Source organism: Hippopotamus amphibius, chromosome 12 (assembly GCF_030028045.1).
Source record: "Hippopotamus amphibius kiboko isolate mHipAmp2 chromosome 12, mHipAmp2.hap2, whole genome shotgun sequence".
Taxonomy (NCBI): domain Eukaryota; kingdom Metazoa; phylum Chordata; class Mammalia; order Artiodactyla; family Hippopotamidae; genus Hippopotamus; species Hippopotamus amphibius.
The window spans coordinates 60629022-60644939 of NC_080197.1; the positions used below are offsets into that span (position 1 = coordinate 60629022).

Consider the following 15918-nt stretch of genomic DNA (forward strand, 5'->3'; position numbering starts at 1 on the left):
ATTTGGTCAACAAATTTTGTGTGTATGCCTCATTGGTATGTGTGAGGGGGGAGGTGGAGGAGTGTTTAAAATGTTATTTAGAAGTTTGACAAAACTTCTTAAATTCATTTGGAAATACAAGTTAAAGAAATTGAAATGTAAGATGTAGCCAGTTAAAAATAGTAAAGAAAATGGAATATGTCGATAAAGAAATATGAAACCAAACGGGCATATTAGAAATGCTGTATGGGACTGAGAGATAACATATATATATATGGAGATGAAACAAACTTGGACTAGAAAATTGGATTAAGGTTAGTAAAGTTAGAGCAATTATGTGTTTTCAGCCCAATAAGAGGCTGTATAGCATAATGGTTAGAAACACAATTGAAGAAATCAGAGAAATATGAGTTCAAATTACTTATTTAACTTGAAGTACCTGGCTCGAACTGTATCTGTATGTGTAAAAGCAGCAATAATGATACTTCCTTTATAGGTCTGTTAGGAGGGAGCCAAGTAGTAGCCTCCTAAAAACCCCAGTGTAGTTAGTGGCTCGTTAATAAGCTTGGTAAGTGGTGCTTTTATTATTTTGCTAAGAATATGTCTTCAGGTTCTGAATGAAATTGCACGTTAATTATGGTAAATAAAGAACATCGTAATCCAAATATATTAAGTGGAAGAATTATCCTCATGCATATTGCAATCAGAGTGGCATGTGAGATAGCCATATAAAAACAGTTACTCACATTGTCAAGTTTTGGAATTGACATCCAAGTGAAGTGGTGAAAGCTTCATCATTTGGGTCATTTTAAGCTAGATTCTACCACACTCAAGAAGTCCTGTGGTCAAATTCTTATCCTTTCCACCAGTTGCATAGTTCTTCCAGGCACAGACCTGCTATTGACTTCCCTGTTTCCATGTACAAAGCTGCTATTCACTTCCAGGGAAATCGGTGGCTCTGTGGAATTAGGTAAGAATTTGGCCTACAATGAGCGATTTGAATGAATGAATTTGGAATTGGCAAGAAAATACAAACATATGCCACATTTACTTGGTATGTTCATGCTTCAAGAGAACTCAGGTAGCACGTAATTTCTATGTAAAAAGCCAGAGATTTTCAGCAAGAACCTATTACAAAGGCAGCCTAAATCTTCTCTGTGTATTTTTGTCATATTCAAAGAACAAGCCAAAAATATCATTTTTAATTACAGCTTATTGGCATGCCTCTTCTGGTAAAAGAGTCTCTTCTGGTAAAGTCATGTATAGCACCTACTATTTACAGAACTGCTATCAGAGGACAGGACTGAGAGTCATGTTATAGGCTAATTTAATATGTGGATTTATTGACTTTTTTTTGAATACACTATTTTTTTTTTTAAGCTGGTCTTCTTTGGCTTGACTGATACTGGACTAATTGCAAATTAAACGTTATCCTTTGCTTTTTGTAGGCAAAATATAACTAAGATGCATGGGGACCTACTTGTGTGCTGGCATTAAGTTGGAGAGAGTCTGAACCTTCTCCTATTTTCGGTTGGGGGCACATTTTTTCTCTTGATATTATTGCTCATGGCAATTTTCAGTACCAGAGACATTGGGCCTTTAGAAAGGAAGAGGTGTTACATTTTTGACGGCTTCTCCCTTCCACTGACTGAGACAATAGAAATAAACATGAAGCTGTCGGAATGGCCTCTGCCTATAATGTCATTTGCATGTGATTTCCTTTGCTTCTCTAGATAATTGAATTTATTCAGGCAATTTATTTTTTAAATGTGTAGTCTCTGTGAATGGAAACATCTTAACTAAAGACAACCCTTTTATTTCCTCTTAATGAAATATATACATGTATATGTATACTTCTGTTAGAACCAAAGGAGTAGAAGAAGAATGGAAACACCAAAAACGTACCTTAAAAAAATTAAAGAGATGAAGTATGACTCTTGTAACCAAATATTCTCTCTTTGTGTTCACCCCCTATCTATGTTCAAGGTCTCTAGGTGCTCAATAGGAGCTTTTTAATTATTTTTCCCTGTTTGATGTCGCTAAGTATAATGAAAGGATAGCAAAGGACTTTTGTAAGAAGCCACTGTGTTTGTGTCATCTCAGAGTTGGTAGGCATAGCAATACCTGGTTGGGTCCCATCCTGAGACTCCCTCTTAATGAATTTCAGGCTTAAAGAGAATGACTATTTAAATTGAGCTCTATTAGTTGAACAATATAGCTTTGTAACACAAATAAAACTATATTCTCTTGGTGTGGGGAATATAAGGAATACATGCCATTATTTTGGATTGGCATTTTTGTGGGTTATTGAGCACCAAACCAGAATCGCTTGGAATATCAGAAATATCCAGGGATGTTCAGAAGTCAGGAATTCAAGTAAAACTGTAAAAGAGAATGCATCTGTTCAAAATCCAAAATTATTTATCTCTTATTTATCCTGTATAGGATTTAGTATAATAGAATTTCATTTTTTTATACATATACCGCAGCAAGTTCCCTTGGCAGAATAATTTATTAATGAAGCAGAAATACCATCACTTCTTATTTATACCTGTGACCACAACTCAGTAAAGCAATCACAATGGTAGATTTCTGCAGAACTTTTTTGTTGTTGATAGTTTCATTTATATTTTCCCCTCATTTTAACATCTATATGGCAAGAATTTTGGCAATTGAACATACAGTACCAAGAACTCAGCATTCATTGTAAATAAGGGAAAGATGTATCAGTTTCTGATTTTCTCCTTATTTTTATAGTACCCTCTTTTTGTCATACTTTAGTCTTACTTTCTAGACTAATAAGGAAAAATCTTTATTCTGACATTTTTATTCCAATTTCTGTTTTGCATATTCTATAGGTGCCCATTATTATTTCCATGTACCTGTTTTTCTTTACAAAATGTTCATCTTTCAGTATCTAATTACAAATAACAAAAATTTACATGATAAACTCGAGTCCCTGAAGGAGAAGAAAATACTTATAACTGCCATTTTTAGACATATGTAAAGAGGACTGAGCCATTTGCTCTTCTCCCTGGGTGAACACTTTCTGAGATTTCATGAACGAAAATGTATTTAACCACTCACTGGGAAATGAATGATTCATAAGTCATCGTTTTAGTACCTTTATTTTTATGACCTGAATATTGTATTATATTTCAAGGTGCATCTACATTTGAATGTTCCACGTACAGATTTAAAGATCTCAAACAATAAACCTGTTACTTGAGTCCTGAGGGAGATATATGGCATCTATTAGTTACACTGCTGGGGTCAGAAGTTAGGGCTAATGCTCAAGTTATAAACTAATCTGGTTACATTGAATTTATTAATTTTTTTACATATACTGATTCTGTTGTAACAGTCATCTCTGTTTGCTAACCATTCTGCTTTTGTCAGTGCTGTAATCATTATTTCAACCTCCCAAGCGACAACCGTGTTTTACTTTGACTCCTTCCTCCTTATTTTCAAGTTATCTAATTTTATCATCACGTTCTTCACATTGTCTCTAGGATTTGATGCTTCTTTTCAACTCTCCCAACTATAATTTAGTAGGAAGCTGTTTATCATCACATATGTAGCGTGGTAACAGTTTCGTATTCAGTGGAGATCTTTACTTTCTCTTCTACCCAATCTATTCTCCATACCACTGTTAGACTGATCTTCCTAACAACCTACTTTGAGAGTTAATACTCAATATAGAATCTAGAGTAGTTCTCCTTTGTCTGTCAGGTCAAATGTAAATAATTCTGTTTGACGGTCGTGACCCTTCATAAAATAACCCCCCTATGATAGTATAGTCATTCTTATTTATTATTCTTCATTCTTTGGATTAAGGCACTACATTCTTGTGTGTGTGTGTATGTACACTATAAAATTTTCTGGATGATGCTTCTGGGAAGCAATGCTCTGTATCTTTTTCTATCTACCTGTTCTAAGGTTAGATCAAAAGACTATCTATACATAAAGATTTAATAAATTAATTTATTTAATATGCATTTATTAAACACTAATAATGGGGTCTGTCTTCATGATATAGAAAGAAAAATTAAATAAATGATCTCAAAACAGTGTACTAAGTGATATGATACAGAAGTTTCTACCTTCCTTTGATTTCTAGTGTTCTCTCTTTAAATTTCTTGTGCCTGTATACTTTGATACTATACAATTTAGTACTTATTATACTTGTTATGATTACTAATTGTTTCCTGTATATTTTAAATGGCTCTCAAATTTAATTTTCAGCTCTGAGGAGAGCGGACCAGCTTGATTTTTCATACCTTTTAGCATCTCTTGCAGAACCTAAATCAGTTGAGGAAGGAAAGCAGTATAACTTAATGATGACCAGCATGGATTTTAAAGTGAGATTATCTTGAGTTTAATTCCCCAATTTACCATTTCCTACTATTACCTTGGGTAAATTACTCTTAGGAGCTTAATTTCCTCATCTGTTGAATAGGAATATCACAGTCTTTATGCAGTTTCTCTGAGAATTATTAAATGTAATATCCATAAAACTTTTAGAACAGTGCCTTTTAAGAACTCCAAGAGTGGTAGCAATATTTTTACTGAAACATTAGTGAATTTAAATAGATGTTGTATATGTGGTCAGAAAAATGCTTAATAGTTTAGAAATATTATTAAAAGTCTTCAAAACTATAAGACTAAAATAAAATTTATACTTAGAATTTTTCATTAACTGCAGAAAAAATCTTTGCAGGGAACCCAGTGTTTTATGTAAAGTATACCAGTGTCTCAATGATTGTGGATACTGCAAGATGATCCTTGCACACCTGCTAAAGTAGGCTCAGTAAATTCTGATTTATACTATGAATAAATAGTTTGGCTAGTTGGGAAACTTTATGAGTGCGTGGACTTCTTTATGGCTTGTGAATGAGACCTGAAGCTTGTGCTTCTAGTATCTCAAATCACTGCTTAATGTCAATACATGCTGAAGCTCCCTTTCCAAGAAAAAGGTGCTGCTTTTGCCATAAATGGAGTGCTCTAGTGAAAGTCTTAATTAATATAGAAAAATAGCTCTGTAGCTTATTTTTTAAGTAGGAAGATGGGATTAGTGTAATGACATAACATTTGACTGACGCTGGGCTATGAGACCAGCCTGATGCTGTGGGGAGACACAGTGGTGAGGGGCTCTATTCAAGGTGCTAATGGAACAAAGAGGCGGGAAGTTGGCAGAGTCAGTACTTAATCGCTCCTCCCTCATATTACTGCTGTTGTTTTGTATTAATAGTGTAAAGAAACCTAAAACTTTGTCTGTAAGAGAATCTAGTGGTGCTAATGTTCTTATGAAGAAAGAAAAATTTTGATATGTCTGTCTCACAAGAAGAAAGAGAAATATGAAAGAAAATAGAAATATGGCATAAGTAATTGGTGTCATGTATTTATGAAAAATAATTCATTACTCTAATTTTTTTCAGACTTTGACTTTAAAAAGTTTTATTTCATAATGAGGAGTAATTGAACATTCTTTCTTTGATCATTTTCCAGAGTTATCACTTTGTAGAGAACCATGAAACTGTGAAATTTGAAAATTGAGTATGCAACAGAGATAAAAGCACACTAATGTCGCATGACATTTCGTGAACTACTTTTTTTTTCCTTAAAGAAAGTTTGTATCATGTTATCCTTAAAAATGGGCCACCTCAAAAAAATTTTAAATTATTCTTTAAAAAATGATTCCTTGGATGCAATTTGGTTTCAGCAGAAAGAACTATGAAACTACTTGTATATATGTTTTCATTTTTTGTTGGGGTGGGTGGGAGAAGGAATTTGTCTCCTCTTCTCCACTTTCCTGGTAAAGGGCCTGGCTTTTTCTTTCTTTGTTTTTATATATCCGATGTTTTGTTCATTGTTATAATATGATGGGCTGCAGCATTCTCATTTTAGCAAATACTCATAGAGTTGCCATTTCTCAGTTACTGTTTTATGAGTTTTGTAATTTGTAGCACATATATTAACTCATGTAATCCCTTAACTAATATAACTCATTACTTTGTCATTTATAATCCACCAACAACCCAGTGAGTAGATGACAGTATTATCCCCATTTTACAGATGAAGAAACCTAGGTGTAGGAAGACGAAATAACTTAGGGTCACAGGGCTAGTGACTGTGGAACCAGGATTCAAACCAGATCTATTTGGCTTCAGATCCCCTGCACTTAACTGTGAACATCGTTATGCTGACTCACAAATTAGCACTCAAAATATTTTTATTATATGAATGAAAGAGAAAATTGAGTTTCTTATTTTTCAATAATTGTTTTATTGCTACTGACTTCTGGAGATCTGGTACCATATCATAGCACCTATGAATTACTTATCATTTATTTTCCCATTTTTGGGTGAAGAAGCTGAGGTCTGAAATATTAAGATAACTTGTCCAAGATTAATAAATGACAGACCCTGGATATGAACCCAACATTCTGACTCTGGACTCCAGTTTGCTTCACCTTGCTGCTTTGTTGGCATTGTATTTTACTGCATGGGGGATCACAGTTTATTTCCCTTATCAGTGAATGTGTAGTCAGTTTCCAGTTATAAATGATACCAGGAAACACTTAGCTTACAAACTTTACCAAGTATCTATTCTGTGTGAGAAACTGTGCTCATTGCTCTGTGGGATAAAAAAGAATTCATTTTCCAAACAGATCACAATTTGAGGAATTCCTCAAGTATCATTTCTTTCTTCAGACTCAGAGTGGAATTGATAGTCAGGTTTATTAACGACTACAGTAGGAATGTTCCGAAGGCTTCTTAGGAAAACGATAGGTGAATTATTATATGTAATTAGTGGCTAGATTTTCTTCTTAAAATATTATTATATAATCCACAATGCTAGTGTTAAATGGAAGTGTTTTGATAATTATGTAGTCTAATTTTTGTTTAGAAACATCTTATTGTTGACCTTTGGGCCTTCAGGGAAGAGATCATGAAATGTCTTAAAGTGTTTTTGCTAGATGTTTAAACATAAGTAAGACACAGCACACAAATCAGCAGCAGGAAGATAATGAGGCTGTCACAGCACAAAATGTTCTTTGTTTTATAGGTTCTGTTAGTTAATGTATTAGAATTCTCTAAATGCCACTTTTGCTTATTAAGTGGTTTTGAGAGCACATGAAAACATACGTTTTATTCTTGAATGCAGCATTTCTGAGGTTCTTAATAAATGTGATTCTAGATAAACAACCATTAGACACTTCTGCCCGTGTAGCATCCACGTGCAAATGAAGATATTTTCCAAAAATGTTTTTCCTGTTTGTAAAATATCTTATTAAATTAGAAAATTTGCCTTTAAATTTCTGTTTCACTCACTGAAATTAAATTAGATGGCAAATATGATATTGATTTAAAAAAACAAACAAAACATACTATCATTGTTTTATTTTTATATTATAAATGAGATTAAGCTATTAAGAAATTCAAACCAATTTTTAATACATTTCTAAAAATAATCTATTTCCACAATGCAATTTTGACATCAATCTCAGATTCTTTACTCTATACATTTAGTATGAAATCAGCAAACCTCCACCAATCAGTATGTACCAAAATGGCTATTAAAAAATTGTCAGTGTCATTTTCCCCCAACATGTGTCGGTCATTTTTAATCTCTGCATGTTTGTTAAGTCTTCTACTGCTTGCCCACCCCATCCTCTCCTCTTCTCCCTGGAATATGTTACCTTTCAGCTCACTTCTCAAATCTATTAAGTTCCGTCACTATGACATCTTTCTTCACCACTGCAGCTTTTCGTCATCTCCCTCTTTCCTTCTCTCCCTCTTTTTCTCTTTTAACTCTTACAGTTTTTCCTATACCAGTTGTTCTCTAACTTTAAGGTGTATCATTCTCCCCTAGAAGGCTTGTTAAATCACATTTTGGGGCTTCACCTTCCGAGTTTCGGTGAGGCCCGTGAAAAATGTATAAAGTATTCCCAGATCATGCCAATGATATTGTTCACTGACCAACCACATTTTGAAGATCACATTTGTACAAATCATCTGTCCTATATTGTTGTACCACATGAATGTATTTTAAGAAAGAATGCACTTTTAAATGTTTATTTAGTCTTCTGATCAATAATTAAGTGTGAGTCTAATGTACCAGTGAGTCTCAGTGCTTGGCAAAGAATGAAAACCAAGTTAGACTTTTACTTAATTTCCAGTATACTGCACAAGAAAGGAATTTTTAAAAAATTCTATGTTTTTAGGCTTGGAAAAAACAAATAGCTTTCACTTCTTCTATTTGCATTGTCCAAAATACTTTAAAAATCTTTGAAGTATGGACTGGATCCTATATTTTATTTTATTTTATTTTTTTTGCCACACGGGCTTAGTTGTTCCGTGGCATGTGGGATCTTCCTGGTGCAGGGATCAAACTCGTGTCCTCTGTATTGGCAGGTGGATTCTTAACCACTGTGCCACCTAGGAAGCCCATGGATCCTATATTTTAAATATAATAGAGCCATTTCTATAAAATAATAATCTTTTACTTAAACGTGATGAGGTCCATCACTATTTAGAATGTTAGACCTGCTCTCAGAGTAGGTTGTATCTGCTTTACGGAGGCAGATGGACCTCTAAAGTTTCTACAGTATTCTCTCAGTGTTCTATAGTATTTTTTTTTTAAATTTGTTTATTTGGTTGTGCTGGGTCTTAGTTGCAGCAGGCAGGCTCCTTAGTTATGGCTCATCAGCTCCTTAGTTGCAGCACGTGGGCTCCTTAGTTGCAACATGTGGGCTCCTTAGTTGTGGTACACAGCCTCCTTGGTTGCAGCATGCAAACTCTTAGTTGCGGCAGGCATGTGGGATCTAGTTCCCTGACTAGGGATCGAACCTGGGCTTCCTGCATTGGGAGCGCAGAGGCTTATCTTCTGTGCCTCCAGGGGAATCCTCTACAGTATTCTTTAAAAATTAGAACTGAGCAGCATATGGAATATGGAACTTTTGATCATAGAGCAAAAGATGTGCAATACATATTTGAGTATTGTGGAATTTCTACCCATTGAATGATTGTAAGAATTTAGAGCACTAATTTTCAGGGAATTTCTATAATCTCATAAAATGTTGAAACATATAAAATATAACCTTTCCTTAAAAACTGACTTTGGATTCCTATTGACTAGCTTGTGAGTGATCTAGAGTAGGCGGGTACAGCCAAGCCCAGCACACAGCTACCTAGGGAACTTTAAAAAGACGCATATATGTAACTTGCTGGTCCCATCCGTAGACAGATTTATGAACCACTCATCTAATATCTGGAATCTCAGTTAGTTTACCTTGTAGTGGTTTAAGCACTAAGAACTGTTGATCTTATAAAACTCAGTAAGTTTTACAAATGTGTTAATGGTGGCTTTTCCACTATAGAAAGGTGAACAGTGGTGATGAGCTCTGTCTCTATAGATGACTGAAAATAACTCAAGCGTTTTATACATCTTGGAAACTGACCAGATCCTGTTCCCAAAATGTTGAATTTGATCATGTTAACCAAAGAAAGACTCTTAATTTTCTCCAGTGAGCTTAAGTGTTGGTTTTTGCCTCAATGTGTCCGTCCTCATATATTTACATCCTGTTTTCAGGAAAATACCTGTTTGAAATTTAACTGGTGTGACTTTTCAAAATGGGAACATTCATTTATAAAAGTTAACGATTTGTTTTACCTTCCATTTCAATTCATACATGCATTATCACAAGGTAATTTCTGAGTAGGAAGACAATGATTGCCCTTAGTGATGTGCTCTTTTCTTCAATGTGTTTATTATTCTCTATAGTTAAAATTGATTTCTTTCTAGATGTTTATCTTAGGAACAGTAAAATTTCAAGTTATTGACATACATGGTTTATGTTTATATGAATAACATCAATAAAATCTATAGTTTGAGGCTCTTTTTACATATAGTAACTGATCATTTTGAAATCATCTAATTGTATATATTGATGAGTTTATGGTGCTTTTCTGGGAGGATACACGTTTCAGTCAGAGCTTCTTAACCTGGAACCCATGATTTATAAGATTTCCTAGGGGATTTTGTGGAGGAAGTTCATAGTTGCAACTATGAGAATAGAAAATTAACTCTCTAAAACTATGTAAAATTAGGTGTGCAGTTGCATGAGTGTTTGCTTGTATGCATGTGAATTTGTGTTTTAGAGGGCATCTCTAGCTAGCATCAAAAGATCTATAATCCAAAAGGAGTAAGCATTACTAGTTTGAGGTTTCATGCAGAGGTATAATGAAAAATCATCTTAACCAAAAAAACTTTAAAAATATTTTTTACACAATAATTATGTATTTTTTTCTGTTACAAAATGAAATTTAGCGTCTCCTAATTTGACAGAATAGGTTACAGGTAATGCAATTTAGTTTCATAATAAATACTTGTGATAATATTTTTATCCAATTTTTAAAGAATTTAAGGAATAACTAAATAATATAGCTTCTAAAAATTAAGATAGGGCTTCCCTGGTGGCGCAGTGGTTAAGAATCCACCTGCCAGTGCAGGAGACACGGGTTCGACCCCTGGGCTGGGAAAATCCCATATACTGTGGAGCCACTAAGCCCGTGCGCCACAATTACTGAGCCCACACGTTGCAACTACTGAAGCCTGCACACCTAGAGCCCATGGTCCACAACAAGAGAAGCCACCTCATTGAGAAACCTGAGCACCACAACAAAGCGTAGCCCCCACTTGCCACAACTAGAGAAGCCTGTGCGCAACAACAAAGACCCAATGCAGCCTAAATAAATAAATAATAAAAATCGAATAAAAATCTAAAAAAAATTAAGATATAATTGACATATTATATTAGTTTCAAATGTACAACATAATGTCTTGCTATTTGTATATATTACAAAGTGATCACCACTGTAAGTCTAATTAACATCCATCTCGTAAGTTACAGTTTTTTATCTTGTGATGAGAACTTTTAAGATCTACTCCTCTTAGCAACTTTCAAATATAGAATGTAATATTAACTATGGTCACCATGCTGTACATTACATCCCAGGATTTATTTTATAACTGGAATTTTGTGCCTTTTGACCACCTGTACCCATTTCAACCAAATAATATGGTTTTTCAGATATTTTTCAAAGTTTTGTTTTGCCATGTCCTGGTGATATCTATGCTATCAAAACTTGTTCAGTACCAAAGCACTTTCTCTGTGGATCCGTAGTTCATTTTGTGCTACATCTATGCAATACCCAAATTAATGAACTTTCATTAATGCGAATCTATTAAAGATAGTCCAGATCTTCCATACTGTTTTGTCTAAGTTCAAAACTTTAGTAAACTAGAAAGAATGCTAGAGATAGCCACACATTTTATAAAGATAGATAAAAAATGATAAACTACTGAGCACCATTATTTTGATTAGAGCTCAAATTTATGTGTTTGGTTTATATAACTATTTAAATCTTAAGGTTCATTTTTTTTGAATATGACATAAACCAATGTATATTTGGATGGGGAAAGCTTTGTAAGCCTAGAATATAGTTGAATTGACTAATTTCAAGGCATTTGTATCATTTCTTTACGAGTCAAACATATTAGGGTGAAAGCCTCTCCTTTTCATGCTTAATTATTAAGAAGAAGTGTATCTTGTTCACGCATATCATTGATAGATATAGACATGGTTAAAAATTTGGGGGGGGGGTTGTTTGTTAGTTTTTTGTTTTTTAAGAGTAGAGTAGTAATAGCACTGTGGTTGAGAACCAGGGTTCTGGAAGCCAGGAGGATGGAGTTGATTATCTACTTATCTATTTTATTAGTCATATGATCTCAGGCATTTCCTTCAGTCTGTATGCCTCAATTTCTCCAGCTCTGAAGTGCAAATCATAGGCTTGCCATGAGAATTAACAGAGTTAATGCATACACAGCACTTTAAACAGTGCCTGACATAAAGTAAATAGTCAATAAATGCTGGCTATCATTCTTAGTGATTATATAGTCTGATAGACTATTAAATATAATGTTTTTACTACCCTGTGTGGATTTAATTTCAGTTTATAGGACCAAAAAATAAGCATGATGATGTGTTTTTTGAGGCCAGAAGTCAAGGATGAAATGTCATTTGGACAATAAAAGGAAGATACGTATCGGGTTGAGTCACATATTATCTCTTTTATCAAATGAGTTAATTCACCTTAATCACCAAGTTATCTAAACTAAAATTTGAATACTGTAGTTGAAATAACACTTCTTTCAAAGTGTTCATAGCAAAATGCTATCTATAGAATTAATAAGAATGCAATTTTTAGAATAATATTGATGAGGGTAGATACATGGATACATTAGGCAGACCCCTTCCTTCATCTCATGGTTGCAAAGGTGACAAAGAGGGCAGGGTTAAGTAAAGCTTCTTCAAGAATAACAAAGATTATTTACCTCATTCTAAAAGTTTAGAACACAGACTTCAGAAGTTACACATCACAGTCTGAGAGCTCTTCTGCAAAATACTGAAGCTTGTTCTTAGAGTTCACAAAACTTAATTAAATATATATTGCTGGCCTGGACCACTGCTGTATTTGTTAGCAGACACTTTGGATGTTCAGCTCCCAGGAAAGTGAAGGGAAACATGCAGTCCTTACTTCCTGTATAGTAAATGTAGTCCCAGGGAAGAAACTGAAAACCACAGGGCTTCGTTGACTGAAGACTGTGCCAGCACTCCGTAACAGGCCATTCGCCATGCAAATGAACAATGCAGCCCCACACTGAAACATCTGTTAACTACATAAAACTGTTAAAGGGATTAACAGCGCCAGAGGCTGAAATGTAATCAGACAGGTGAAATAGTGATAAGATAAATATTCCTGCGTGAAACAGCAGTAATGCTAATTAATTTATTTATTTTTATATTGCTGTGGTAACTGAGTTTAGAATTCTTGTGAAATATTGTAAACTCTACAATACATCCTTCCTCTTTGCAAGGTGTAGAAAATTAGAGACACGCAAAATGGGATATTATTTTATTTTACTTTAACTTGAAAAATTTTCGGATATTTTAATAGACTTCATTGCATCTAAATTGGGTGCCATTCTCGGTACTGATGATGCTGCAGAAAGACGTGTGTAATTTTTAATTAAGGCAGGTGAAGTTCAGCTGCCGAATTCTTGTTTGTAAAATTTATCGTAATACAGTGTAAAAACAGAGTATAAAATATAAATGTTTGAAGTAAAGCTAAAACTGGGGTGTTTCTGCTTTTGACCTTGGAAATAAGTAAGACAGATCTGTGGAAAATAAATAAAGCAGTTTTGCTGTATTCTGGTTTGCACACTACACTGAGCTAATGTTTATTATGTGTGATTCATAAAAACATTCCTAGTTTACTGAATGAATTTGTGATTTTGCCCTTTTCAGAGGTGTCTGTGTTTGTATGAATCTGTGTTTAAGTGTTTGCTTTAATTTATATGTTGGTTTTAAACAAATAATTACAAAAGTGTAGCTTCGTTGAGCCTGTAGGAGCTTGTAATGATTACATTATGCATATTGATTTCTAAATCCAAGTACGTTATAAGCTAAGATTCATCCCTGAAAGTGTTGTCTATAGAACAGTCAAGAAATAGTAATTGTAAGAGGCATATTCTTTTGTGTAGGAAATGGAAACCATTTAGGGTTTAGAATTACAGTTTTTGGAAATTATTTTGGCACACATTTTTAACTTTTGTTTTTCCTACATTGCCTCGACCCCACCCAACAAACTGGTGTTTGTACCGTAGCTCATGTCCTTGTACTCAGTAATATCCATTGGCAAAAATCATACGAACAGATTATGATTATATTTGTGTTGACATCTCTATTTTTAATAATTTCAAAAAATTAGAATGACAGTTTTTATCAAGTATTTTAAAATACATTTTAATCATCAAAAATATTAGCATTAATTTTTAAAGATTAGGTATCAAATCGTGTGATTTATCATTTTTGTGCAGTCAACAGATCCTTAATAACATGTCTACAATAGAGGACAAATGTGTAAACACAGTTATAAGCTATTATCCTGTATATTAAATATGTACACACTCATATATATTTTAATGGAAACTAGTAATGCTGTAGAATTAAGAAATAAACCTAGGCAGAGACTAACTTCCTCAAAGATGTTAAGATACAGATTTATTTTTAAGAAAAGCTTTGCTTTGTGGCAAGTCAAAGGATTATGGAAGTAAGAGATTATGCAAGGAAAACCTTTAAGAAAATAAATTTTTTTGTCATTTCAATATCATTTCTCTTGAAAATGTCTGAAAAATCAATTTAGTGCCACTTACACAGAATATACCCCCAATATTACACAGATTGCCAAAGTTCTACTAGAAATTGTGGGGAAAATAATGACAAAAGGAACACCAAAAATATGTTTACGTTTTAGAATTGTAGAATAAATTCTTTTCATACACATACATAATTATGGAGAGGCTAAGTCTGCAGGAATCTTTGTTTTGTAGGGCAAATGATGCTTAACGTGCAAAATAGCAAAGAGTATCGTCAGAAACAGGGCCTCAGGTAACAAATGGAATTGAAAGTATCTTCCGCATGAGCAGAAATGAATTGGCAGTGTTCCTCTCTGATGTCGGAATAAGCTGTGTGGCTGATGTCTTCTTAAAGGCATGAGAGGGAGGTGGGGAACTAAAAGAGGACCCTACTTTCATTAGGAGTATCATCAAGAAGAGGCAGCTGCTTAAAATCAAAAAGAAAATTAAATATACGGAATGGTATTTGTTTAAACATTATACTATCATGAGAAGGTTTATTACAGATGACCACCGCATTTAGTGTTCATAGGAAAACCTAAGACTTTCAAACAAAAGCAAAAGAACAAATCTTATCAATATAGGCTTCGTAGAAGGCTGCATTGCCATTTGAACTCAGTCTAAGGGAGAGAATCTTCTTATTTTTACTTACCCTATGAATTGATTTTTGTCTCACTCTAGTGCCAGCCTGTAAAGTTAATGTATTCTTTTTTGGAATTTTTTTATTCCTTTTGCTCTTGCAGAGTGACATTTCACTTTTTAATGTTTCAGCTGAATAAGCCATGTAACCAATTAAAATTAAAAAGCTTACTGAATTTTAAACAAATATATATATATATATATTTTCCTTTGCTTTCTCTTTCAGGAAGTTGATGGCAATAAAGTTATGTCTTCATTTGCCCCACACAACTCATCTACCTCACCTCAGAAGGCAGAAGAAGGTGGGCGGCAGAGTGGCGAGTCCTTGTCTAGTACAGCCCTGGGAACTCCTGAGCGGCGCAAAGGCAGCTTAGCTGATGTTGTTGACACCTTGAAGCAGAGGAAAATGGAAGAGCTCATCAAAAATGAGCCAGAAGGTAAACCATGGAAAAGAAAACAAAGTTATTGCCAATCTCCTGATTTTAACAGTTTGATTTTAACTTCTAGTTCCCTTTTCTGACGCACACTCAAGGTTAAATTGGAAGAAACCTAATGCTATGAAGATGAAGAGTATTTTTTTAGAAACGTTTCTACATCTAACCTGAATTTTATAAGTCATTAATTTTTGTTGTGATGTATTCCTTGTTTTCACACATGAGTAAGTTGTGGTTGAGTAAAACTTGAAGATTCAAGAATAGAAAGTGGCAGAAGAGCCCAGGATAGTCACCACCTTACCTGCCAGATATCTGCAGTCTAGTTTGTGCATCCCCAACTTCCCCCACCAGGGCCATTCTACAACTTTGTTACATTTTATAACCTTTATACATTAATGCATTTTAGGCTACCTAGACAGGTCTGTGTTTTGTATAACCCAAAATTAGTATGGTCAGCACTATTGTGTATTTGAAAGGTAGTGATTCTCTAACTATGCTAGCTCTGCTGAAGTTCCTGTGTTTTCAACTTCCAGGATGCCTTTGTTTTAAGATTTCATTTTCTAAATCTCTTTAATAGTTACGTGCAGTATCCTACAGGTGATAT

At 34.1% G+C, this 15918-nt stretch overlaps 1 protein-coding gene across 24 annotated transcripts in view; it reads left to right on the top strand.

Annotated features, from left to right (window-relative positions):
• SOX5 (SRY-box transcription factor 5) overlaps positions 1-15918 on the top strand; it is a 952888-nt gene that overhangs the window by 655049 nt on the left and 281921 nt on the right. For all 24 annotated transcript variants that reach the window (XM_057701095.1, XM_057701087.1, XM_057701097.1 and 21 more), the window contains one exon: positions 15107-15317. In XM_057701095.1, coding sequence (XP_057557078.1) covers positions 15107-15317 — 211 coding nt within the window. The remainder of the gene's footprint in view (positions 1-15106; positions 15318-15918) is intronic.